Consider the following 25,792-nt stretch of genomic DNA (forward strand, 5'->3'; position numbering starts at 1 on the left):
AAAGAAAACAAAAGAAAGACTGAAGTAGAATCAACCATGCAGTATTCAGGGTTTTTTTTTCCTAATATACAATGCTATATTTAAAATTAAAGATTCCTTCCCAGTACATTAAATAATATATTAGCATAGATGCTTGAGTTTGTTTTTGATTAGAATGTAAAAATCTACACTCATGAAACTTCTTGCCCCCCTATTTTTCCTACCTTCCTATGATAAGGACAGATGTATGAATTTACAATATAATGGAACCATTAGAAAAAAAAAAAACTGTTTGCTTTAAGATTTTTTGTTGAAGATACTTCTGTTAGTCATTATATTTGCTTTGTTAAACACCAAACTAGTGGAGATTAGATTCAGGAAAGACATTAGTTTTGTTAGTCAGTCCTCTTGACAGTTCGGGAGTCAGAGGTTGCTTGTATTCAAATTTCTGTCCGAATTTATTAAGGTGATGGAACAAAAAAAGTCGGTGTATGTTTTCACTGTCTTTTTTGTTCTGTTCGTCAACTATTATTTGTAGGTAATTATGGCTTGATTTATTCTTTATGCATTTGACCAAAGCCATAATAGCAGTTTCAGACTTTTAAACACACTTTTAAGAAATATATACAGATTTTGTTCCAAGAAATGAACTGAAATATTTGAGTTGTATTTTTAAACTTTTCAGTCAGAGAAAATTCTTAGAAAGTCTCTTACTTGAGCTAGAACCACTGCTACAATTGGCTGTCCCCCTTGCCTACCAGTGTCAGGGAAAGAGTTATTCCCTTGTGTAGCCATACTTTATATTCACAATGCAAGTTACACAAATAAGCAGAAAAGGAGATCCTTCAACTGATTTAAATGATTTTCTACAGTTCAGAAAGGGTCACTTGCTCAGAGCTGATCATTCTTGGGGCAATAATATTCCATCTGAGCTCAGTACTCATGTCAGTGGCCTACACTCTGCTGCCAGTGAACACATGAGAACTATCATCTCCTGACTGCATAGTGCTGCAGGTAATGTTCAGAAGGTGCCCAGACTGCCCTGTTCCGACTGGACAAGGATCTTGAGAAAAATAAAACAAATACTCCATTCCTTCAATACGACATTGTTTCTTTTGTCAGGCTTTTCATTTACATGTTTTAAAACCCTCATTAAATCCTCATGCTTTAACAGCACACACTAAGCTCGCTTTAGTCCGCTACAGAATCACCCAGCTTCTTGACCATATTTAAAGGCAGATTTTAAAAAGACAATTAAGAGCAGTCAAATTTTACTTTAAAACACAGAAAACTAAAAGTGATACTGCAATGAGTAAAGGGAATAATCCCCTCCCCCCTTTCTTTAAAGTTTCATTAGACCATTGAACTGGATGAAATGCAGATAGAGGCCTTATTGTAACCACACTGAAACAGTAGAAATCTCCTGAGACCGTGAAACTCAAACATTTTGGGAACCAACTCCAAGCACTCCTTTCGTGCTTTTAAAACAAAATGAAAGACACATCTTAACTTTTCTCCCTGTAGCAACATTTAAATATAATTCCTACAACCCTCCCCCCCGCCAGAACAAACAGATTTGTTTAAAATACATGTGTATGCATAGCTTCTTAAAATTTAAACCATAGTCATAGCACGCACAGGTAACCACACAAGCACAAACTGCCTAATGGTTCTCAAGATACCAGCTAACTTGTAAATAACATTGTAAATCCATGCTAAAATTAAACCTCTGTTGAAGAGGTTGATAGAAACTACCTACCATGAATACTGCTAAGATGCTCGTGCTGTGGTTTCAAATCTTTGTATTTATGTGAGGATGGGCTAAAGCGCTCTCATCCTGCAAAATGGCATGTAAGGATGGCAGTTTTGCCTAGCTTTCCTAAAAGAAATGGTATATCATTTTCAGAGACTAATGCACTTAAAACACCAACTTGGATAACGCAAATCTGAGGTTTGCAGTTTAAGATGGTACCCAAATCAACAGCAAGAGAATTTTTTAAAAGGCAACTACTATGTTTTCTTAAGTTTATCATCTGGGGTTTACATTGGAAGAGTGCAGTGAGGAAAAAAAAAATGTTTGCCTCAAAGTGGCGGAATCAGCACAAAATAACTGCATTACTTGCACAGAAAGGGTGGGCTGGGAAAGATATTTGAGTGTAAATTAATGTTGATCTTAGCTGGAATAACTTGCACTCTTCAGCACTTGCAGCTGCACCGGGGACTTGACTGGCTGAATGAAATTTTACACATCTGTCAGCTTAATCAAAGACCAAAACACAAAATCTACTGCTCAGGAATGTTATTTGAATTTGTAAAACTTTTTAGATTTTTAGGTTATAAACTAACAATAGATTACTTAGAAAACTTATGAATGAATCATAACTACAGTACTGACATCTGCAGTAGTAGATAGGCTTTTTGTTCAGTGGTATTCATAATATTTAAAGAAAAAGTAAGAAGCATTTTGTTCACATCAGTTTTGTAACGTTACAAGTCAAAGAGAAGCCTTTCTATGCAAGAATAAATGGCAAGCAATACATTAATTAATAACAACATTAACAGCATTTACCATTAGTATCAACTATTTACTGATTCATTTGACATCACTGTTCTGGGATAATTTAAATCATAAAAAGGGCCTATTCAAATCTGAAATGACAATTCCGGCACTAAAAAGAGGCCTTGAGGATGAATCACATCATTACCTGGTTTTGGATCTAACATGCTGAACCATCAAGCAGTGTATCACGTCTGTGCTTAGGGCATGACCTGCATTGGCAGAAAAGCTCTGTTTCACATAGCAGGGACTTTGTAACCCCGTAAAAGTAAAAATTCATTAAGGGCAGATGTTTCTATGTGTCATCAATATAACATAAGCCAGTGTTTTGAAATCTGCTAATGGATTGTCAATAAAAGCATGAAAATATACTGAAAACGTCTCATTCTGTTAAATTCCAGTGAGTTTTGCACCTCTTAATTTCCATCAAGCTTTAGGCAGGTTTTTAGAACAACTATATTGTTTAATTATTGGTTGTAAGACAATTTTCAAAGCGTCGTATCACATCATTCATTATACAGCAATTTTTGCTACCCTTCAGAGCCTGCTGCTGCAGCACAACACTAAGGTTTTTGTTGCAATTAAAGCTTCCATACCTGGGGTAGGTCTGTGATTCCAGTAACAGACCCTGTCTAAATACTGCTTTGAGGCAGATATTACAATGACTTCCAGGTACCTCACTGCTGCCCTTCAATACACTATCTCTTGTGCTGGCCGATCCTTAAATCTGACATTTCCAGCTCTGCAGAATCTAGCCCTAACGGGCAGGTACAACTGTTACCATGAAAAGTAGGTCAGCATTTGGTATTTTATTTCCTGGAAATGGGACAAGAACGTTAATTCTGTTACTGAAAGGAACATTTTTGAATGTGCAGTTTGGGATAGTATGTAGACAAAACGTTATCTGATAGAAATTACTTTTAGGGTACCATCTTGGAGGTGGGTTTAATACCACTAAAGTTAGCCTACTGTGTATCACAAATAATTTTTCACCAGAATGTATGGCACTGATAAACGGGATGCCATCCAGAGGGACCCTGACAGGCTTGAGGAATATGCCAATTTGAACCTCATGAAATTCAATACAGCCAAGTACAAGGTACTGCCCCTGGCTTGGGATAATCACCTGTATCAGTACAGGCAAAGTCGTGAATTGATTGAGAAGGACTTGGGGCTACTGGTGCATACAAAATTGGACATGAGCCGGCAATGTATGCCTGCAGCCCTGAAGTTCAATTGTATCTTGAGCTGCATCAAGAGCAGCGTGACAAGTAGGTCAAGGGAGGTGATTCTGCCCCTCTGCTCTGCTCTGGCAAGACCCCACCTGGAGTCCTGTGTCCAGCTCTGGAGCCCTCAGTATGGGAAAGACATGGACCTGTTGGAGAGGGTCCAGAGGAGGCCACCAAGATGATCAGAGGGCTGGAACACCTCTCCTATGAGGACAGGCTGAGAGAGTTGGGGTTGTTCAGCCGGGAGAAGAGAAGGCTCCAGAGAGACCTTATTGCAGCCTTTCAGTACTTAAAAGGGGCCTATGAGAAAGATGGGGACAGACTTTTTAGAAGGGCCTGTTGCAACAGGAAAGACTTAACGGTTTTAAATTAAAACGGGAGATTTCAGCTAGATAGAAGGAAGAAATTGTTTACAATTAGGGTGGTGAGACACTGTAACAGGTTTCCCAGAGAAGCTGTGGATGCTCCACCCCTGGAAGTGTTCAAAGGCAAGTCAGACAGAGCTTTGAGCAACCTGATATAGTAAAAGATGTCTCTGCCCATGGCCTTTAAAGATCCCTTCCAACCCAAACCATCCTGTGATTCTATGGAATGCTCTTTACTATAATTTACATGTCAATGTATTTCTTCACAAAGCATGCCTGCCTACTTCTTAGCTCATTTGTACTACAGCAAAATCCAGGCATCCCAAACACAAGCCCCGGCACCAAACAGTAGACGTACACGGAGTTCATACTGGTTACTAGCTCATGAATGCAGACACCTGAAACACAGTCATGATTAGTGTTAACAGGTGCCCTTCTGCTCTAAATGTTTGGCTGTTTTTTTAAACTGTGGTTTTAAAAAAATGGACTTTACTTGAAATTTGTGAATAACTCAAACTGGAACAATTACAACTTAGAAAAATAATCCAAAATAATAATAAGGTACAAAAAACCCAATAGAAAACAAATCAACAAATACAATGAAAAACTGGGAAGTTTTCTTGGATAAGTATTTGCAATGTTTTTTTTGTTCCCTTCTTTTTTTTAAAAAAAAGTGTTTTGAATAGACACATTTTCTAATTGTGTCAGCAGAGACAGCATTTGTGCCAGGATGTTCCTCAGGACTAAGACATTAAAGAGACCAAACTGAAGCATTGTTAGAAAGCCAACTACAACTGTACACAATAACAACTACTACAATCACCAGAGTAACCTGTTTATTTTCCCTCTTGTGTACTTTATGACAGAAGTATCCTCCTTGTATCTGTAGATACCTTTTAACCATCATCATCCTTATCTGTAGATGAGGAGACGAAGGCACAGTGATCAGAAATTACAAAGTAGGGGCAACCACAAAAATGGACCTCATGTTATTTCATCTGCATAAATATGTATGTAGAACTCATGCACCAGACACGTGATCAGTACATAATGCCAGCAAAGTCTTACCCTGTAAATGTTCAGAGCTTGGAGCATCGCTTCAGACACAAAATGATCTTGATCTGTTTTTTTCTATGCGGAGAAGTTGAGTGAGTTTTTCTCTCTAGTGATCATGTTTTCACAATCTTCCTTTGCCACTTCCTTGGTCTGCTTGGCTCTGTCCCTGCTGCTCCCCCAACTTCCATCACTGACCATGGACCTCCATGCAACTTAGTTAAGTTTACATCCAGGCAACATCACACCTATCACACCTGCCCAAAGCTGGCTGCACAACATTTCCACAAAGTGTGAGAGAATAAATGATGGACTTTCACACTGCTAATAGTGGCCAGCCTGCTCTCCCAGCTTGCTCTGGAGCTTGCTCAAAGCCTGCACTTAGGGGCTGGCATGCATCCAACCAGTTCACTCGTTAGATTACTTGATTCTAGGACCAGATGTGCTAAACGCTTTCAGAAAGAAGAGCATTTTACCCTACAGTGGTCATGGTTCTTTGAGATGTGCAGTAACCTGCACACAATAAGTCTGCTGAATGTTATTATTCAATAATGTGTATTATCATAATGCCCACGATCCCGAATTATGCTTCAGAGTGCTACTGTGCTAAAAGTTACCAGCCTAAGTCTGTGGCATATTAAAGTATCAAGGTCTGAGAGGAAATAGTTTCCCTTTCTCCTTCAGATTAAAGAAACAGAACATATGGCTGTATTGCTTCAAAGGCATTCCTACAGGGCCCTGCGTGGTACGCTGGGGACATAGCTGTGTGCACGGTCACTGAAGGACCTGGGAGGAAAGTCACTTAGTCTCCTGTGGTGTTGCTGAGACCTACAAAGGAGAAAATTCTCAAGCTGATGAAAAGAAGAATATATGTCCCTGTCATGAAGAAAAGGTCTCATTGAGGCCCAGAAGTGATTTATATGGTACATTTGCTTCCAGCAGCAGGGAGGCAGCCTGGTTTCACCTGCAAGAATTAAAGGCAAAGGCCAAACAGGGACTAACATTGCAGAAGCTTTGCTATGTGATCAAGCTTCATGACTGCTGGTGCTGAGGTTTTGTTATTTCTTTTCTTAGGCCTGAGCTTTCACTGCAAAATTCCTGAAGCACCTTTTGGAGCAATCCCTTTAGTGCCTGGTGTTAGTACAAAAGGCATCACCATCTGCTTTAGTACCACGAGAGTCTGTATTGCAACATGGGCCTTAAAGGTCCTTTACATTTCTTTAGGGAATAGAAGTGCTTGCATACTCCTGTGTAACAGATATTCCAGTCACATTGCAGTAAAAGCTGCCCTTCACACAGCCTAGAGCTTGCAAAGGAATACAAGGGAGAGGTAGTGTGGATAAATACAGATAGTCCAATGACTGGGAGCTACAAATAAAGAGAGCAGGCCCATGCACATAGTAAATTATGCAGGAAGTAATCCACAAAGAGCAGTTTTCCTAGAAAATACCTGGCAGTTAATTTCTCCCTATCAACTACTAGATTTGAGTAAATCCAAGCTAGCAGTTACAGATTTGTAGGAGTCCTGGAAGGATTTATTGCTATATGGGTAGAAGAAAGAGGTTTACAGGGCAAACAGAGTGTGAGAGTGTAGGGACATAAATGCTGTTTATTCTTTGCTTTAAACTGTGAAAAGATGCATCTATGTATGTCAGTATCTTGCTGCTTCATGAGAGCTGGGTATGTTCCCATATGCGTAAAGTGTAGGATTTGTAAAATCTTTCTGCATTAATCTTGCTTTATTTAACAGAGTGAAGAGGCAGGAGAGTCAGCAATGCAGACGGCTGCTCTCATGCCGCTCCTTGGTGTGGGAGGAGCGGCTGACCTGGCAGGCAGGAGAGAGGAGCAAAGGTGCTGCCTGGTAGCCTGGAGCGAAGCAAGCACCGGGCGGGAAGATTGAGCACCTGGGGGAGAAATAAAAATTGGAGCACCGTGGCCACTGCTGGCCCAGGCCACTGTGCCAACCAGCCATGGTTACAGACGCAGCTGCAACTTATGGAAACCACAGGCAGCTCCAACACAGGCGGCTTTCCAGAGGGGTCTGTGCATAGCAATATACTAATGCGACGCCACATAGATTCATTAATCTGTAGTAACATCATGCTTGTAATGATAAAGCACTTATGCAACTCTTCTTGACACACAGAAGAGACTACACTCTAAATTTTCATCAGGAACACAGGTGGATATTAAATAAGAATCTGATGAGAAATTAGTCGGTATTTCTAACTGCTAGAATGTAACTTTTTTTTTTTCCCCAAAGAACCAAAGTTACCGCTTTACAGCAATATCTGATAGCATCCCCTCCTCTTTTATTGTTAAGAGAAATACATCAACTAATGTAGCAGAAAAACTCCTACCATACTGCCATCCATTATAAATTACTCCCATAGATGTATCATCACTTTGCATATAGAGACTTCACGATTGTGAAGTGATGAGTGTGCATTATATATCCTTCACTGGTAGCAGAAAAATGAATGCTAATCATCATTACTGTGCCCTTATGCATTACCGCATTTCTCTGAGGTGTTCTAATTATTTTTCTTATAGTTTCATAATACATAGAACCTTATTTTGAACCCTCCCGCAAAAGCCCACACCAAAAACTTGACATGAACAAACAGAAATAAAAAGCCTAAAAGAAAACAAAACAAAAAAACTCCTACAAATTAATTTGATTTTAATTACTTCAGTAGAATTCAACACAGATCAAAAAAAAAAAAGGTATATTTTTCATAAAAAGCTGTTAGGTAAGATTAAAAACAAAAAAAGTGGCTTCATAAGTGAACTTTTCAGCTTCAGAAAATATCTCTAAAGGAACAGATCTAATCTGACGCTACCATTTTAGAATAGACTTTGCAAAGCACTGAACTGACGTTTTAAAATAAGGTGTTCATAATCATTCACTACCAGCAATTATTCCTTTAACATATCTAGTTATAATGTGCACCTGATATGCCAAAGAAATGAATAAACTACTCTTCTAAGAAGGTCCATATAAATACGTAAATATATACAATCTTTAAAGATGCAGATAGGTAGATGTCATGTTTCAGTCCTATCATCAAGTTGCTAGTTTCCCTAAAACACTGGAGAATACGTACTAAAATACCTAATATGTGTATTTGCTCCATACATACCATTAAAATATTATACCTTATTATCCTCATCACAACATAATCAGCATGTAAAATCACACATTCTTTTCTGATGAGATAAATCTGGTTCTCTTGAGAGCACTAAATCAATGTATTTTTATTCCCTCCTGTTCACAATTAGAATTCTACTACAGAGCAGAATATGAGATATTTAAATGAAAATTTTCAATTTCCCTACCCCAGGACAGGGTGACTTCACCTCCACCAGCTGGTGGGGCAGGAGGGGTGGGACCCTCGATCAATTGACCGGGTCCTTAACGGGACCCTGAGTCAATTGACAGGGTCATTAGCAGAGGAGGTGCCCAGAGTAGCTGCAAAGCTTCTGGACCATGTAGTAACACCCACAGCCAGATCTGACCAGCCTATAAAATGGGGTTCCTGCCAAAGGCCCCCTTTGGAGTGGTCTTCTTGGAGCAGCAGGTTTGTGAACTGGAGCCCTCTCCTTAGACTGGGATACTGTCTAAGGAGACTTCCTGGGATTGAGAGCTCCTCATTTGGGTGAGTGGTTATTTACTGGATATGTCCTTGAATGAGTCCTTATCTAACCCAGGCTAAGTGATTATTTCTTGTGGGCACTCTGCAGTGAGAGGTCTCTGGTTTTGTTTCTTGTGGGTGTGTGCGTGCACATTGAGGATCCTCATTATTCTTATTTTACCGTACCCCTGTAATCTCCTCAACTGATATCCGAACCTGTATTTCATGTTGTCAGAGTGCTAAATAATTATATAAACTCTGTTTCTAGTCGGTTTATCTGCTGCACTTTTCTGGCTAGAATAAAGTCTATTTTGGAATTTGTTGTCCGCCTAAAACTGACTTTGGGGTGCCTCTGTGACATACCCCTTTAACATGCTGTTTAGGAAAAGTTCCTTCAAGATCCAAATTATTTTCTGTTATATCAGTTTGGAATTAATTACTCCCAATAAATCTGTGCAAAGTCAAGGAAATAACGCATTCTCTTACTTTTTCTCGAAGCAATAAACTAAGAACTAGTATAAACTGAGACTGAGGTAACTGTAAATTTAAGTGCAACTCATTCATAAACAGAATACTGACTTCAGAGATAGTGACACCCGGCTGAATTTTTTCATTGAGTTTGAAAAATGCCAATTACAAATACCATTATTATTAGTAATAATAATATATAGGAAATCAAATTATTTGTTTACTTGGCTATATACTAAATTAGGATGGGTAAACTAGTTTGCAATTGATACGCATTGGCATTGATTCACTTTATACAGACTCAAAAACTGCTTAAGTTTAGAATTTAACCTAATAACATTAAACAAATCTGTAGGTTGAGCTTTGAAAAGCCAGTTAGGTCACACACAAATCAAGCAGTGCTTCAGAGATCATTGCTGCAAGTCTGCCTTTTACATTCAAAATATTTAATCAGTCTTCAGCAGTTTATAAGACGAAAAATACTTTCCCTGTAACTTAGATGACAAGAGATATGTTCTGATTAGATCTTTCTGGAACACGTTAGATGAAAAGAAGATTTTTATTAAAAAACATCAACTTGTGGTATCTGGAAAAATGTGCATCACAGGCCAAAGTTATGACAGATGATTGCCTGCCCGTAAGCCCAGCCTCTCTATATGCCAGGAAGGCTTCCCTCTGAGCCTGGGTGAGCCGGAGAGCATCGGTTTTCAGGTTCCCGCTTTGAATTATGCCTAGACCCAAAGACACATCAACACTGCGGGTTAGACACGTTCCAAATCCAGCTTTGCCTGTCTTCATACTATTTCTGGGCAAGGATGCCCAAGATTTGCAGCTCACTGGCAATGTTGCCTACAAACTTCTTGATTCCTAACAGCCCAGATGCTTGTGCAGATGAATTGGAAAGCTCAGGCCTGAGCAGGGTCACCACTCGATCCTCCAGACTCTTCATCAGCAAGAACAGATGCTTCAAGCCTGAGGCATAGCCAAACCAAATTGCCCACAGTTTTCATGGATGCCTGTCAAGCTGTAGGGCAGCCTGAACTTCCAAACCACCAAGCAAGGACGTTGAGTTTCTGAGATGGATGTGAGGCAACTGCCCTGAGGTCACAGGCCCTGGGAACTAGGCAGGCCCTGCTAATAATGGTGATGCTCACAAGAACAACCACCTGCAGCTCCAGGAGGACACATTCCTTCAAAAACACCACGTGTCTGCAACACGTTTCGAAAACCCTGAAACTTCTGGTAAACTGAAAGCCTCAGTCTGTGGCCAGGCTGAGTCCTTATGTGCTGCTTCCCACAAAGTACAGGCTCTCTTATGCCACCCTCCCCGTGCACTTGTCTGAAGACTTCTCTGTGGGAATCCACAAGCACAAACCCTCTTGTCCACACAATGAGCATGTTCTTTGCTCCCTTAGACAGGGAATGATCTTTCAGATCAGAGCTCATCTTCCTTGCAAATAAGGACTCAGAGCTCATGTACAAGGACATGAACACAACTTCTTGCTCCTAACTGCTTCTGTGTATGAAGAAGACATACTGGGGTATAGACACAGACTGTTACACTGGAGTTTGGAGATGCAAGATAAACTGGCTTGTTATGGAGGGATGCAAAGAACCAAGCTCATCCAGTGAGCTCTTCTGCTTTCACGAACCACCTGGATCAGTATTTTTTCATGCTCAGCTTCAAGGTTCTTCAGTTAAACTGCTATGCTGTACTGTTAAGACCGTAACATGCCAGTCAGCAGAAGTTAATCTACCATTCCTAAGATGCAGTTGATTAACTTCCAATAAAGTCAGTGACACTGACAATCATGTACAAAGAAGTACCTACAAGTCTAACAAGTATTTGGCTATGCACATCAAATGAAAACACAGTGAACTTTATTGAATATGCTGGCAAGATACAGTAGTACTTTCTCTTTCTGCTCTGGATAAAATGAAATATAACCAGAAATCAGAAACAGATTTGGAAAATAACTAGCATTGTTATATTTTTCTACAAATCTGAAAAAATCAGACCTACACATGCAACTCACTAATGGTGTTTCTCATATACAAAACAATCATATCTTTACATATAGTTACCTTAATGAAAGAAAACATTACCTTTAAAATTTAAAGATAAAATCTATCTTATTGTAAGTATATAAAAAAAAAATAAATACTCCACTAAGGAATGGAAGAAAAAATAAAGCACATTTAAATAATTTCATTACATTCTAAGATGCCAAATCATCTGTGAGTGGTTTCTTTTTAGATGAAAAGAAATCAAAATATAGGACAGATGTTGGACAAACCACATTTGAGGTCTATCGCACACTGGCATTTTTCAAATGATTTTGGCTCATCTATTAAATAAGGTGTATTTTGCTTGATTTCGAGAAGGGAAACATCAGGAAATATTTAAAGGCCAATTGCTGCCAATTAACTTTGATCAGCAAAAGTTACATTTGAATCTTTCAGATTCTTTTGCCTGTCTGGAATAACACACTATTCTAAAATTCAGCAAAACAACAACTTGATGATTAATGTGTGTTGGCAGCCCCACCACAAGCTTGCTTAACTGTTGGATTTTAAATAAACAGCTGTCTTCATTGTGATGGGAAAGAAATCTGACTGTTTTCATGTTTTTGTGTTATTAAAATATGATCAGAAATTGCTTTTTTTCCCTTTTGAAAAGAAACAACCAGGCCTTATGGTGACAGTCTCTTTCAGCAGTTTGGATAGTTTTAGAAAGATCTCACAAGCGTCGCCAAACCATCGCCCACGTAGGCTGAAAAAGCCCTTGGCACGTCGGCACCAGCTCCTCCCCGCACACCGCAGGGGAGAGGCAGCGAAACCCCAGCGCATAACAAATCGTACCTGCCACCGGGGAAGGCAGGGGACTCCCAGTTAAAGGCCACTGAGACGGACAGTGTATACAACATTAATGATTTCCCTCAGGTTTAAGGTTATACTCTGCCACAGTGGGATGTAAGTGAGAAATCTATACCCAGCCTTTAACTGTTTATAGAAGCTGAAGTTTTAATGTTTAATGGCCTGTGCAGACTATTGAATTCTAATCTTTATAGGTGCTTTTGGTGTATCCACTTCTAAAGCTTGTCTACTGTGGTTGTAAATACTAAGACCTGTGAGGACAAAACCCTGCCATTTAAACTGTCGCAATGTTTGAATGCCAGTGCAGACATTTAGTGTAAATATTCTTATATATCCTAATGACTAAATTATACAAATATTTTCTAAACGTTTCCATATTAAAACTCTGAAACCAAGAATAATTGTCAAACCATCTAACAACACACAAAAAGAGACAAATATTAAATCATCTCTATGTGTTTTAAAAGAATAAACACTTACTTCTAAATCATTGAAGAATAGATGCGTGTCCGCCAAATTGAAAATCATCTCTTCCATTCGGAGTCCAAGAGACACAGATGTGGGTGGATCCTTAAAGAAGAAATTGAGTATACCATCAATATCGTACCTAACATACATACTAGAATACAAACTGGAACAACTGCTTTTCGAGAGCGGTTATTGGATGTATTACATGTAACTTGTTCAGTTTAACTTCAGCAACTCACTAATCCTGTGCTGTAACACTTACCAGTAACACTAAAAAAATATGACTTTAACTCAACTGATATTACGATTCTGTAGCGGGATCTCTGTGGTCAACCTTGTGCATCCCTCGCATAGGCTCTCTGCCCTACCATGCACAAAGGACAAATCCATTTCACCTAAAACTTCTCTAGATTTTGCAACCATTTACAAGTTTTATGATCAACCAGGGGTACGATAATGCTATTGTCACTCAAAATAAACTCTCACTGGTCACAAGTAAAAGGATTCGGTCCTGGGAATATCTAGTGACTTTAAAGCAAATCACCGTCAATGTTTTATTTGCTAATGGCAATTATATTTAAAACCACTCCTTGATTCTCCACAAAACCAAGCTTTAATTACTCTTTCAGTTGGGCCCACCCATGCAGAGTGAACAAATCTATTGTTTGTTATTAATACATAACACACTTTAACTTCTCTACAGAAATTACCATAACAACTTATTCCTTACTGAGCTAATAAACTCAAAAAGCATGTTCAGCATTGTGGTTACCAAATGCATTACAGATGTTTGCCTTGTTTTGATTTTTTTTTGTGTTTTATGTATTCTCAATTTGAAAAATAGAAAAGAGAGCCCAATATATACATATTCGATATAGAGTTTCTCATTTATAAAGCCAAGTATATCCAAGTGCACAGAAGCATGAGTTTGAAAGAACATGTTATATTATCTCATGACACCCTCTATTAACAATGTAAGTTTGTTAGGAACTGCAAAAGTGACAACCCATATTTTACTTAAAATAAGTTAATATTCTAAACCTGATGACAACTCCAAGTTAAAAACCAAAAGATGCAGTCTGTAGTTTCTTTTTCCACTTCTCAATCAAATTAATAGGTGTTTCAACATGATCTCTGAACTTTCAAACATTTTTCTATAACTACTGGTTAAAAGGCAAAATCTGTCAGTAGTAAAGATTTGGAAAAGAACGGGGATTTGGCAGCCTGTTTGCCTTCTGGAAATACCAAACCCCAAGTAAAACTAACCAGAAAAATAATTATGGAAAGAAGCATTTAGAAACAAAGCTACAAAGAACCAACAAAACGTTTATTCTTGAACTCACATACCTTAAGAGTAAATAAGTATTCTAGCATTGAAAAAAAAAATGCCCTTATAAATGGGAAAGAAAAACTGCATCATGCTATTTTGCTGAACTTTGCTTTTGAAAATAAGCCTTCTATTTAAACTGGCACCACCATGAAAAAGAATATTTGGCTTCTTAATTCAAACGGAAAGTCTTTAAAATATGAACAAAAGTATTCTGTGACTTTCTTTTAATACTGCTCTATTTTTAGACCTATGCCTTCCTTCATTTTACTTTTGTAGGTGTGTGAAGTGGAAAACAGGTGATATTTTCTCTCTAGATAGGCCTGGGGCTACTTCTCCCTCCAACATTCCTGCTTATTTTTGTGCCCAGTTACCACCCCACCACCCTTCATAGCTCATTAGCCTTTAAAGAAAAAACCAAACAGACAATGATTTTTGTTGTGCCTAAGCACTAACAGAAGTCACCCCAGAGAAGCCTCTGCTCTAGTTATTAAAAGGAGTTAGATGGACTAAGTGCCTAAGATGCAAATGAAGATCACTAGCTACATCTTAATTATCAACTATTATACTAACATAACAGTGTAGAACTAATCCCATTCTGAGCCTCCATCCATAAATAGGAACATCATTTTGAAAAGCAGAATAAATGGGCAGACAGAGCATGACATTGGTTATGAACATATATGGTTAATTTCAAAGAAATGGCTCTGAATATATTTTTTAAGTTTCAATATACACATGACTTAAATTAAAAATTTTTATTAAACTTTTAATCACACTTCTGAGTCTGAAAAAATGGCTTTTTGTAAAGCTTTCTGTGAACCATTTCACTCCAAGGTATTTTTAAATGGCAGACAAAACAGAATAGGGATTTCTCTAAAGTAATATTAAAATAATGCCATTTGCTAGGTTAATTTAATTAGGAGAAAAACAAATAAGAAAATCATTGGCACCTACTGAAAATGTCAGATTAAATACCATAAAAGCTAAGAGAAGAAACAAAACAGGTTGCTCTTCAAAGAAACCTTAATTCCTTGATTAAACACAATCTTTTTCTATAGCAAGTTCCACTTAGCATAAAAACTGTGTTAAGCTGCGGCTCTGGCTACCCACGCATTTAACAGAAGCAAAAGCCTTATCTGCATTAGGGTTTTAAATATCTGTGTAGGCACAAGAGCCTTGGTTTAAGGCACAGCAGTAGATTAAATTCTGATGTCAGACATTACAGTGGGGGCTGAAAACTTGAAAAAAAGAAAGGGCTAGAATAAGATTTAAAAAAAAAAATCCCATACCAAACCTTCTTTTGCAATTTTAAGCCACTAATTGCTAACTAATTATTGTGAGGTATCACACAATGAGGAGGAAAGCTAACAATCTCTTCTTGTTGATTGGGATTTGCAGGTTCAGTCAGAGTGTCTTTTCAGGTATGGCCAAAATCAGGTACAAATCTCTGAGGGAGGTACAGTTTAGCTGAAGAAAAGAAATACCAATGTCAAACCGCTTAAGTAGGCCTCTTGTTTTGAATACTGGTATTGGAGCCAAAACATTGTCTGTATGTCATTTCAAAATTCTACCCACTTGATTTCTTTGTTTTGTGGAGAAACAAGAAGCTGAAAAACAGGAAAGTTCACTTTGGGTACAAGGCTTATTTTCCACTTAAGCCTACAGGTCACAAATGAAGGGTTAAGTGAAACCAGGCTTTGTTTTTCTCAATCTCTAAAATATATTAAACCACATTAAAATAGCTTATAATTTAAAGGAAGATTCCTTTAAAGCCTCTGAATCTAAATGCTTTCACGGAGAATGGAAATGTACGTAAAGACCACAGTATTCTAGTGCCAATATTATGACATATTTCCACCTGCTCCAAGATACTAAAAAAGGGCTCCAACTTTTTCCAAATTTCAAAACTTAATCAGCTGACATCCAGCTCAAAACATAAGTTTTTATAGGTGTTAGAAGCCTCAAAGTCAATTAAAGTAAGTGATAATTTTATATTCATTCAACAAGTCTTTCTCTGTACATATAAATAAAATAAATTCCAAAAGCAAGTAGAAATGTTTTGGTCTGATTTGTTTCTTTTTCTTCTCTTCTGGAAGTACAAATCATGTTTCTATACTAGTTTCATACATTTGCATTAAATTCACAAAATTCAAATCACCCTTAGATAAAAATGTTGCAGTTTATACCATGACTGTGCAAACTGAAAAACAAGGGTATAATTTTGTTGCACAAAGCCAAAGGACAAAAGCAGGGAGAAAGCAGAGCACAATAGCAGCAAAAAGAGAGCAGGTGATGAAAACAGATGAGAAAGTAAGAATACACAGAAAAGGCTGGTACAAGCAAGAAACTATGAGGAATGAGGTAGAGAATATGCAAAAGAAAATCAATCTCTTCAGCAGTAGGGCTGCTCATCATTCATAGCCACTCACCATGAAACTCACTCAGGCATTATGACAAGAGCTGAATGCCAAGTTGCCAAATCCTCTACCATTTAATTAGGATATTTTTGTTTGTTTGAAGATCCAGCTTTTGTGTTTTAATGATTATGTGAGCAGCTTAGATTTAATTTTTTAAAAGGGCATTTCTAGCCCTCACCGCAGTGCAGAAACATAAGAGAACATGATGTTAGATGGTTCAAAAAGGAGAATACAGGTGAAAAGAACAAAATTTCCCCTCAACATTTTTTTTCCCAGATTGATGTACGATGTGGATTTCTGATTTCAAAGGCCAGAAATCAATAAAAATCAATTAAAAAATGTGCACCTTCCATTGCTGCAAATAAACCCTACAATTCTCATAAGACACATACATGTATTAGCATGTTTGCTGTGAACATTTGACACTATCTTCCTCTTGTGTGTATGGAAATTGTGAACTGTTGTCTGAAGCTGTTAATAAGTCAAGAGAAATTGTGGCATGAAAGAAACGTTAAGAAAACAAAGCAAGAATGGCACACTTCCATGACTGCATCTGAGAACCAAGGGCATGCACGTTGTTACCCATCACCAAAAGGTATAATATTTATCTACAGCACATAATACACTAATTCTTAGCATAAGCACTAATGCCATCATCCTTCTTAACATCAAGGGTCGGCCGTCATCCTGCAATGCAGAAGTATTCTGCTATGTGCCATGCAACCAGTGCCAGCCGGGTGAAAGCTTCGTCTCGCGTAAACAGCCAACAGTGAGGGAGCTACAATGAGGAGCAACCCGTCTCCTTGCAGCACACACATTTATATCTCTTTGCAGCTGAGGACCAGCCATTTACTCAGCCTCAAGCATCCAGCAAGAAAGGTGTTTATGTTCAGGCCCCAGTTAATGAAACCACTATAGGGAACTATTAACAAATGGAAAAAATATGCTCGCACAAGTACGTCTGTGGCAATGACTAATTAGGCTTTTCCAGCCCTACTCTGCTGCCCAAAAGCAAGTGGGGAGATTTTGCTGGCACTGAGGTTTTTTGTGAGCACTGGGATTTGGTTTCCTCATTCTATACTGAACTGTCATAGGCTTGATGCTTTTGGCATGCCATAAGAAATGGAAAACAACTTTTGGTAAACGTTTAATACTCTATGATAATACTGTCTATATGTACCCACACAATAATTATCAAAACATTTAAAGTTCTAGTGTCTTTTTACCACCTAAATATAAACTAACAACACTAGAAAACAAAGACTGCTGAATTAACTTGCTTTTCTGACATGTAATGAAAAAAAAAACTAATTATGTTCCTCAAATAGGTAAGCTGCTATTACAACAAATCCTTCTGAAAATACACTGCACCTGAACAAGCAAGAAACATTGCAAAGCAGTACTGCTTTAGATTTTTATGATGCAATAATCTGCTAGGAGGAACTCAGAAATTGTCCCAGTCATGGACTGAATCAATAGTATAATAGCTTTTCCTTTCACTCAATTGGGTGTAGAGTAAAACCTTTTAGTGATGAATACAAGCTTTACGAGAAGACAGAGTGATTACATGAAGCCAGACAAAACTATCTGGTTGTTCTTTACATGAAGAATTCTTTAAGGTTACCAAAAATTACATTCTAGTTATACCTCATATGAGGTGAATATGAAATGGCCAACAGACTTTAGAGCAAGCTGAGATAATAACTTTCAAATACAATCCCGGAAAAATAAACTTTGATCTCACAAGGGCATTCCATTCATAAACTTTTTTTTTTACACTTAAGACCACGTTTCTTTTCTGAGAATTACCAAGGAAACCCAAGGTCTGTAGATATATTCATCAGTTCATTTATGATTTCTAGACTATGCACAATAGAAAGATTTGACTCACAAGCAGACTTTCAAAAACATCAGTCAGTATGTAGATTTCTAAAAAGTTAAGGTAAAAAACTTTAGACTAATCTGTCTGTGTCCAAAAGTATTCTTCCTCTTGTCTTCTTAATGGAGAGAACAGCATACTGCTGATCACTCAGAATTAAAATGTTATTTTAGCGATCACTCCTGGAAGTTCTTCACTCTCCGAGGGGAGGTAAACCTCTGCAGATTTTGATTATATCAACAGGTTTCAGACGCTCTGTACCTACAAACCAAACCTCAAGTGGTCAAAGTATTATTCCAACACTATTTAATTATTTATTGAATATGAGAGTTGAGTTCGTGCAAAGAATGGACGTGTGAAACAGCTTTACTCCTTTATTTTTTATGTCTTGAAACGCTGGTACTGGTTTGCCCCTGGAGAATCAATTAATGTTCTGGTCTGCCTTGTGTATCAACCATAAAGCAGTAAATATTACTGAAAATATCTATCAGTTTCTTGACACTTACCCTTCCGTATCTGTTAGCATAGGACCCTGTAAGCAAGGAATGGAAAATGATGATTGTCTCATCCAAATCCCAAATGAATACTCTCTGTAAAAAGAGAATCAAATCAATGTGTTCCTCTGTGAAGCTGATACTTGAAATGGAAAGTTAAAATTTGAATCAGTAAGCGCACAAATGAGAAAATTGTACTGAAATGGTTATATATTAAAACCATAGTCTCCTTGCTCTTTATTTTCAGAACTAACAGGTTTTTTTCCATAATAGGGTAATTCAATCTGTTAGCTTTTTACTACAATTGCTATTATATCAAATTATTCCATTAGAATAAAATTATAGTTATTGTCAAATACACACAGAAAATGAGATTGTACAATGTATTATTTTGAAGCCAGATGTGAGATAGAAACTGAAATAAATGAACAAAAGCCTCTGAAAATTAAATCTTCTGGGTTTGAATTCTGTGTTTCTGCCAGTCTTACAAAACAAAGTTCATATAACTGCTCTTGAAATGACCTCTAAAATCAAAATAAAGCAAATTGCTGCAAAGCACTTAAATGCCCTTAATCTGTGTTCATTTTTAATGGATTTTAGGCACCTGAAGAATTAAAATTATGAACTTAGATGCTGCATGTGTAAGAAGTCATGGCATCAGTGAATCTTTTGCTTACAGCCCATGGAAAATATTCGTTTTAAATTTGTCCTCTGATCACACACAAAATGATATTTTAATGAAAAATAAAGTGTTCAAATACAAGTACTTTAAATCCTGGTGAGATTGTTTTTCCCATCATGACAAATGGGCTAAGCTTTTGGAAAGGAAAAGTAATGCAGTGTGGACACTCGAAGCTGTGGTGTGTCATTGGAGATGTGTTCTCAGCACAAAGCACTGGCCACTGAGGGGAATGTGAACATAGCATGAGAGAACAAAAACCACTATTGTGCTTGAAGCATCTCCTGTCCAACTGCAAAACTTTCTTTGACTTGGAAAAAGCACTTTTTTTTTTTTTTAAATCTAAAGGAGAAACTTCCAGTATTTTTCAGAGAAAGTAGATGCTTTTCATGAAGAAGGTTCTTTAGAAGAAAAATTCTATCTTCTCTGAAAATACTGTTTGAGGAAAAAAAACAAACCCAAACTTCTGCCTGCAAAATGATGATATAAACAGAGCCTATAAGAGGTCGATGACATCTAATATAATGTACCTCTAGATCAGAGTCAGGTGGTGGTGAAGGATTATTGTTTCTTCTGCCACGTCCACGTGATTTCCCATCTGAACTACGACGCAATCTATCTGAATCTGAATCTTTAATGGGTGTTGATGGACTGTGGATTGTACTGTATTCTGCTGCAGTAAAGAAATGACATTTTTACCTTTCAGTTTAAACTTCAAAATGTTCAACTTCCTTGCTTTTTACATGTGACACTAAAACCAGGATGTTCACTAAAGAGTCCTAACTAAAATAATTACATCTACAATGATAAGTGGCAATACTGATACAGAATTAATTCAATCAAGTTCAAGTTATATGTAAAAACATAGTGATAAATTATTTCAGTAAACAAATAAAAAAGAAGTAAAAGAAAATCTTTATTCTTTCAAATCACAGAGAAAATCATATTACTTCATAGACAAGATTAAACTCTAAATTAATGATTTTAAGGGATACCAGCTTTTTTTTTTTTTCTTTTTTCTTTTTCAGAACACTGATTTAATTTTAAGTTTTCAAACACACTTTAAGATAACCACTATGGTGACTGGTAAGAGAAAACATCCAGGTGTGAAAAAATAACATATTAAAATGGTAAACTTTTCCAAATTGTCTGATTGCAGACACTTTTAGATCACTACATTTGAGCCAGATTAATAGAATTCTTTCTGAATATGGCAAAAAAATAGAGCACTTATTTTCCCAGGGTAAGTTCAGTTATTAAGTTTTAAATATGTATCAGCTATGAAGATGAAAGTTATAGTCTTCTTCAAAGGCCTGTTGAACACTGAACTTTTCAAATCAGCACCATCAAGACAGGATACAATTCTTTATACAGTATTGTATGCTAATAATTATGCTTCAGTAAAATTTATTTACAAAAATATTTACTGTTGTCTAACAGGTGAAAAAGAATTATGATTCGTGCGTGTAAGAACAACAAAGTTTTCCTGAAAACATGTTAGTTGGAAGATGTTTTGCTACTTTTAACATCCATAGACTCAGTAACAGTGAAGTGCTTTTACATTAACAAGGCAGAGACCCAGCATAAATTATCCTTCCTAACTCATTTAACCAAAAGTACCACACTCCTCAGAAACGCAAAACCATATTTTTAAATCTCTTTTCAATACTTCCCTTCACAGTCTTACAATCACAAAGACTTTTATTTTGATGATTATACTTTTTTTCCTAAAATCACTATTTTTGTGAAGGCAGTTGGAATTTTCAGCATACGATATCTTTATAATTCTCATTTCTCAGTTAACATTAACTGCTCTTTAGAGTTCAGTAGATGTGGATATTTGTACCAATATTAATTTGCTTTTTAATCAGCCTAGAACATGACATTCCGGTTCGAACAGACAGGTGTACTTCTCACACAAGTGATTCTTTCTCCTAAAAACCCATCCTGATGAGGTCAAAGGTTAGATTAAAGAAGAGACTCTGGACATCTGTGTAACACCACATACTCACAATTACTCAAAATAATAACAGTTCCTTGTGCTGAATTAAAGGAAAATGTCTTGAAATTCTCATGTTCGGCCTTCAAATCTACACTTAATGGAAATTAATATATATTTCACATTATATTTTTACCTAAGTATCTCAGACTACATTAAACAAAGCAGAATAACCGTTTAAGATGTAATTCAAGGTTAAAACAAAGAATTTTCAAAAGACACTCGACCTATACCTAGAAGAGTGATTCTGTGTACATGCTAAATAACAAAAATGATCCAGCCACATCAGTCTGCATAACTAAAGACAGACGTTTAAATGTTGAAGATCATGCACGTTCCAATAATATATGTTTTTCCTATGACAATGTACACTTCAGAATATTTAAACTAATACTTTGAATGTTCATTCCTCTTTCATTTACTCTACTAAAATGTAAATAAGAAATCATAACTAGTACAAATTTTCCCAGCCTTTTAAACTTAAATGAGTTTATCTGCTATACATTATTTTCATTAGTAAAATCCTTAATAAAAAAGAAAAAGAAAATAAAAGAAAGAAAACAACATGCAAAGGCTTTGAAATAAATTATAACCCAGTAAAATAAACAGACCAGAATTTCTTTAACAGGTATGTTGGCCAAATACGTGCTTTAAAATTCAGATGTTTGGGTTGAGGCTCATTTCTATCTCCCCTTCTCAGGTGCAAGTCATCTGTCTGGATGAGTCAGACCCTCACCTGACAGACTCCCACCCCTTAGCCCACCCTTCTGGGGCCTGCTGTACCTGCATCATTCCCAAGAGAGATTTGTCTTACTCTTATGGATCTGTCCAGGAAATCTACTGTGCTATCATTAGAAACAAAACATACAAGTTCAGCATTCAATACAGCAATTTAAGTTCCATCCATGAAAGTGGAGAAAAAATTCTTCCCTTCATTGTATTTGCAGGCATTTGAAGACTGTTCTCAAACCTCCTTTGTTGTTAGGTTAACCCTTCTCTGATGATCCTCTTTTCTAGGCTTTTATTATTGCTCTCTATTTTCTGTTCAAACAGTAATCCAAAGCAAAGATGAGCAAAGCTTTACTTCCCATGTCCTGCACGCCACTGTCCCCTGGACACCATTTGGCAGGAGACAATTTGAATTTTCTGCAATATTTTCAGTAAATGTTGGCTTCAGGATCCCTAGATACCTTGTGTTGAGGAAGTGACACCTAACTGGTTGTTTCTCAAAGACCTGGCCAAATATTGCACATGAACTGAATACACAACATCGCTAATACCTAGAGCCTCTGAGCCTACTCAGGAGACCAGTCTGTTGTCAACAGTGTGACAGATGGCAGTAACCAATGGGTGGAAACGTGACATCGTGTGCATGAAACATATTCCATGTATGTAAAGGGAAACCATAGCATGTACTCTTTGGATTAAGGCTGTTTGGCAGGGCAGCCTCCGTGTGCATGGCTGGGTTACCAGCTCACTGTCCAATGGTTGCTCTCAGGTCCTCATAAGGAAACCCAATTAAAGAATCCAGTATCCAGCTGAGCCCTGAGCCTCGACAAGCCCAAGCCTGGACAAATTCTGGAGCAAGAAAAACAACAGCGGCTGAGGGTACTCAGTGTGCCACTAATATAGGGAGTACTGAGAGAGGTCCACAGGGAAAGGTAGAGCCTGGAAGGAGCTGCCAACATTCCCCATCCCACATTTGTGCAGTTCATCATTCCTGCCTAAATGTATACCTCACACCTGCTCCTATTCAGATCACATCTCCATTTTTTGAGTTCTCATCCCGTCTCCAAAGAACTCGCAACCCCTCTCAGCATGGTGTCATCTACATATTTAATAGGCAAACACATTCTGTTCCGTCATCTAAATGATTAATGAAAATGCGGTCTGGTGCTAGGCCCAAGGCAGACACTGAGGAATGCTGCTGTAGCCATCCTTCTATTTTAACAGCAAGCCCTCACTGACTTCTCTCTGGACATGGTTTCCTAAATAGCTTTGTATCATTCTGCTGTAGTTTCTGCTAGACTGGTTTAGCCTAGTTTGCTTATAAGTTTGTTAAGTGAAAAGATTTAAGTGTCAAGACAGCAAGAACCTTGCTAAAGTCAAGCTACATAGCCATAAAACACGTTATCATTATACCCATTATTCTACATTCATTGGTGAGAGGATGATGATTTGTTCAACCTCAGCTGACTTCATAGTAACAGACAGATTGTAATATTTGCCAAGCGACATTATTATGTTTCTAATGCACTTAATTTAATTTTATCCTGTTCTTGAGCATTACAAACACAGGGAAGTGCAGGAGAAAACCCAGCCCTCCACAAAATCAGGAGTGGAAAAGGGGGCGAGGGTCAGCTCTCTGCTGCCTGTCCCAATACTAAAGCAAGATTCCCAAAGGAAGCTGGCATCAGCCAGGTTAAACAAAAGAAGGAAGAGTTCAGATAAAAGCTAGGAGATTTGTTGCACATTTTGATTAAAAAAAAAAAAAAAAAAAAAAAATCCAAGCTCCCAAAAGATTACAAGGGCTCAAGAAGAGCCTGAAGACATCCCTGGAAGAGAAGCATCCAGGAGTGCTACAGCCATGCCGCATTAGCAGGTTGTGTCTGCGAAACCGAATGAGTGGTGGCAATGACCCCAGGCTTCACTACCTATTTTCTGGGAGGTCATTTCAGTGTAGGTCCAGCCCGATCTAGTCTCCTGAGCATCCTTAATAGGTGCTGGAGGAATTAGGATCTGTCCTGGAGTACACCTTCCAGGTTAGATTCATCTGGAAGGACTCCAGCCAGGTGCTCTAGGACCACTCTGCTGAGCCAAAGCTCCTCATCAAAACAGACTCCTGTTTCAAATTAAAATGCTAATGTAGGCACACTCTAAACATACAAACAACAGCAGCTTTGGAAATCCCCTGAGATTAAAATATCTGGAAGCTGGAAAAGTGCTTAAGGCAAATCCTACAGAAGCTCAGCCTGTCCTTGCTGTTCCCAGGGTTTCTGCTGATGGCCACCAAGACAGGCAGGGTACAGGGCCGGTTGGTCCGTCAGTCTGGGGCACTACAGCCATTTCTGTGTGTTGCATATGTCTTCACAAAATTATTAGTAATGTAGCAATAGTTATTCTTCTGCATCCACTAGCAGACATATAATTTTATCTCTCTCTGCTATGGCACCTCTCTGCACTCTGCCCCAGGCAGGCACTAAATGTTACAGCTTGTTTCTGCTTCACACACTCAGAGTTCCTTCCTCCATACCTTGACCAAGTATAATAGACTCAATCTTGGCTTCCCTAGTCAGTCAGGAAAACATTTTAAACCCAGATTCTGCAAATGTATGCCTCCTTTTCCAGGAGTGACTGGTACACCTGGCTCCTGATCCCTGGTAGTGCAGGGTGACATCAAGTCAGATACAAACTACACATAACTGTGAGGAATGAAATGTGTTTACATTCTGATTTACCTAAAATATATGAACCGTATTGTAGCAGACTTTCCTCTATGCTTCAAGGCACCGTATTATTGCAACTTGACATAACATTTCATAAGCATGTACTTCCCTGTTATACATCATTGTGGGCAGTTTTGATGGTCTTGTCACACAGGACAATTTTCCATCATCTCATAAATAAGAGTACTTTGATTACTTACTAATAAACAATACAGAGATACCACAGAGATACCATTTGCAACACCATATTCTGTAATTCCTTTCAGTTTGTTGTGGAAATGCCCCATAAGTAATTGCTGTATTTTCTTCCTATTGATTTCAATGTACCATACAGCAATAGTATCAAATGAAAAATCTGGGGAAAACTAGCTATCCCAGAAATCCCAAAATAAAGTCTGTCTCTAGGTAAATATAACTGGTGAATGTGTGGGTAGAGGTCTTGCTGTTGACAAAGCCATTGCAAACTTCATCGGACTTTTTCCCTACTACACTGAAAGAGTATGCAAAAGAGTAAATGCACATTGTCAAAGTAATCATATCTCATGTCACAATGTAAATCACATGGACGAGATGCGGCTAGGATAGCCAATATAGGCTTATGTCTCTGCAAGTAGGTTTGTACAAATATTTTCCATTTGGATTGTGCCCAGATCAATGGTTTCCCCTCAAACCTTGTACTTAATTTTGAATAAAGACCTTAAATACTCAGGCCAGTGCTTTTTCAACTCCTGTATACTAAAATAAAAATATAAGAGACATGTAGTTTGAATATGTCAGTCCCATGCTATGATTTTCTTTTGCATAAATAAAGTCTACTTTTGCATAAATAAAGCTAAACACAGAATTTCATGAGCACTATACAAACTTCTTTCTTTACTGCTTACATAGAACTACACCAGCATTAAACAACGCAGCAG

At 37.7% G+C, this 25,792-nt stretch overlaps 1 protein-coding gene across 17 annotated transcripts in view; it reads right to left on the reverse strand.

Annotated features, from left to right (window-relative positions):
- The window catches only part of EYA1 (EYA transcriptional coactivator and phosphatase 1), a 178,819-nt gene that overhangs the window by 25,840 nt on the left and 127,187 nt on the right, over positions 1-25,792 (reverse strand). For 12 of the 17 annotated variants that reach the window (XM_065627176.1, XM_065627190.1, XM_065627189.1 and 9 more), the window contains 3 exons: positions 19,961-20,103; positions 18,764-18,847; positions 12,644-12,733 (listed from right to left, as the gene is read on the reverse strand). In XM_065627176.1, coding sequence (XP_065483248.1) covers positions 12,644-12,733; positions 18,764-18,847; positions 19,961-20,103 — 317 coding nt within the window. The remainder of the gene's footprint in view (positions 1-12,643; positions 12,734-18,763; positions 18,848-19,960; positions 20,104-25,792) is intronic. The other 5 variants (XM_065627187.1, XM_065627185.1, XM_065627183.1 and 2 more) reach the window with 1 other exon arrangement.

Source organism: Caloenas nicobarica, chromosome 2 (assembly GCF_036013445.1).
Source record: "Caloenas nicobarica isolate bCalNic1 chromosome 2, bCalNic1.hap1, whole genome shotgun sequence".
Classification (NCBI taxonomy): Eukaryota; Metazoa; Chordata; class Aves; order Columbiformes; family Columbidae; genus Caloenas; species Caloenas nicobarica.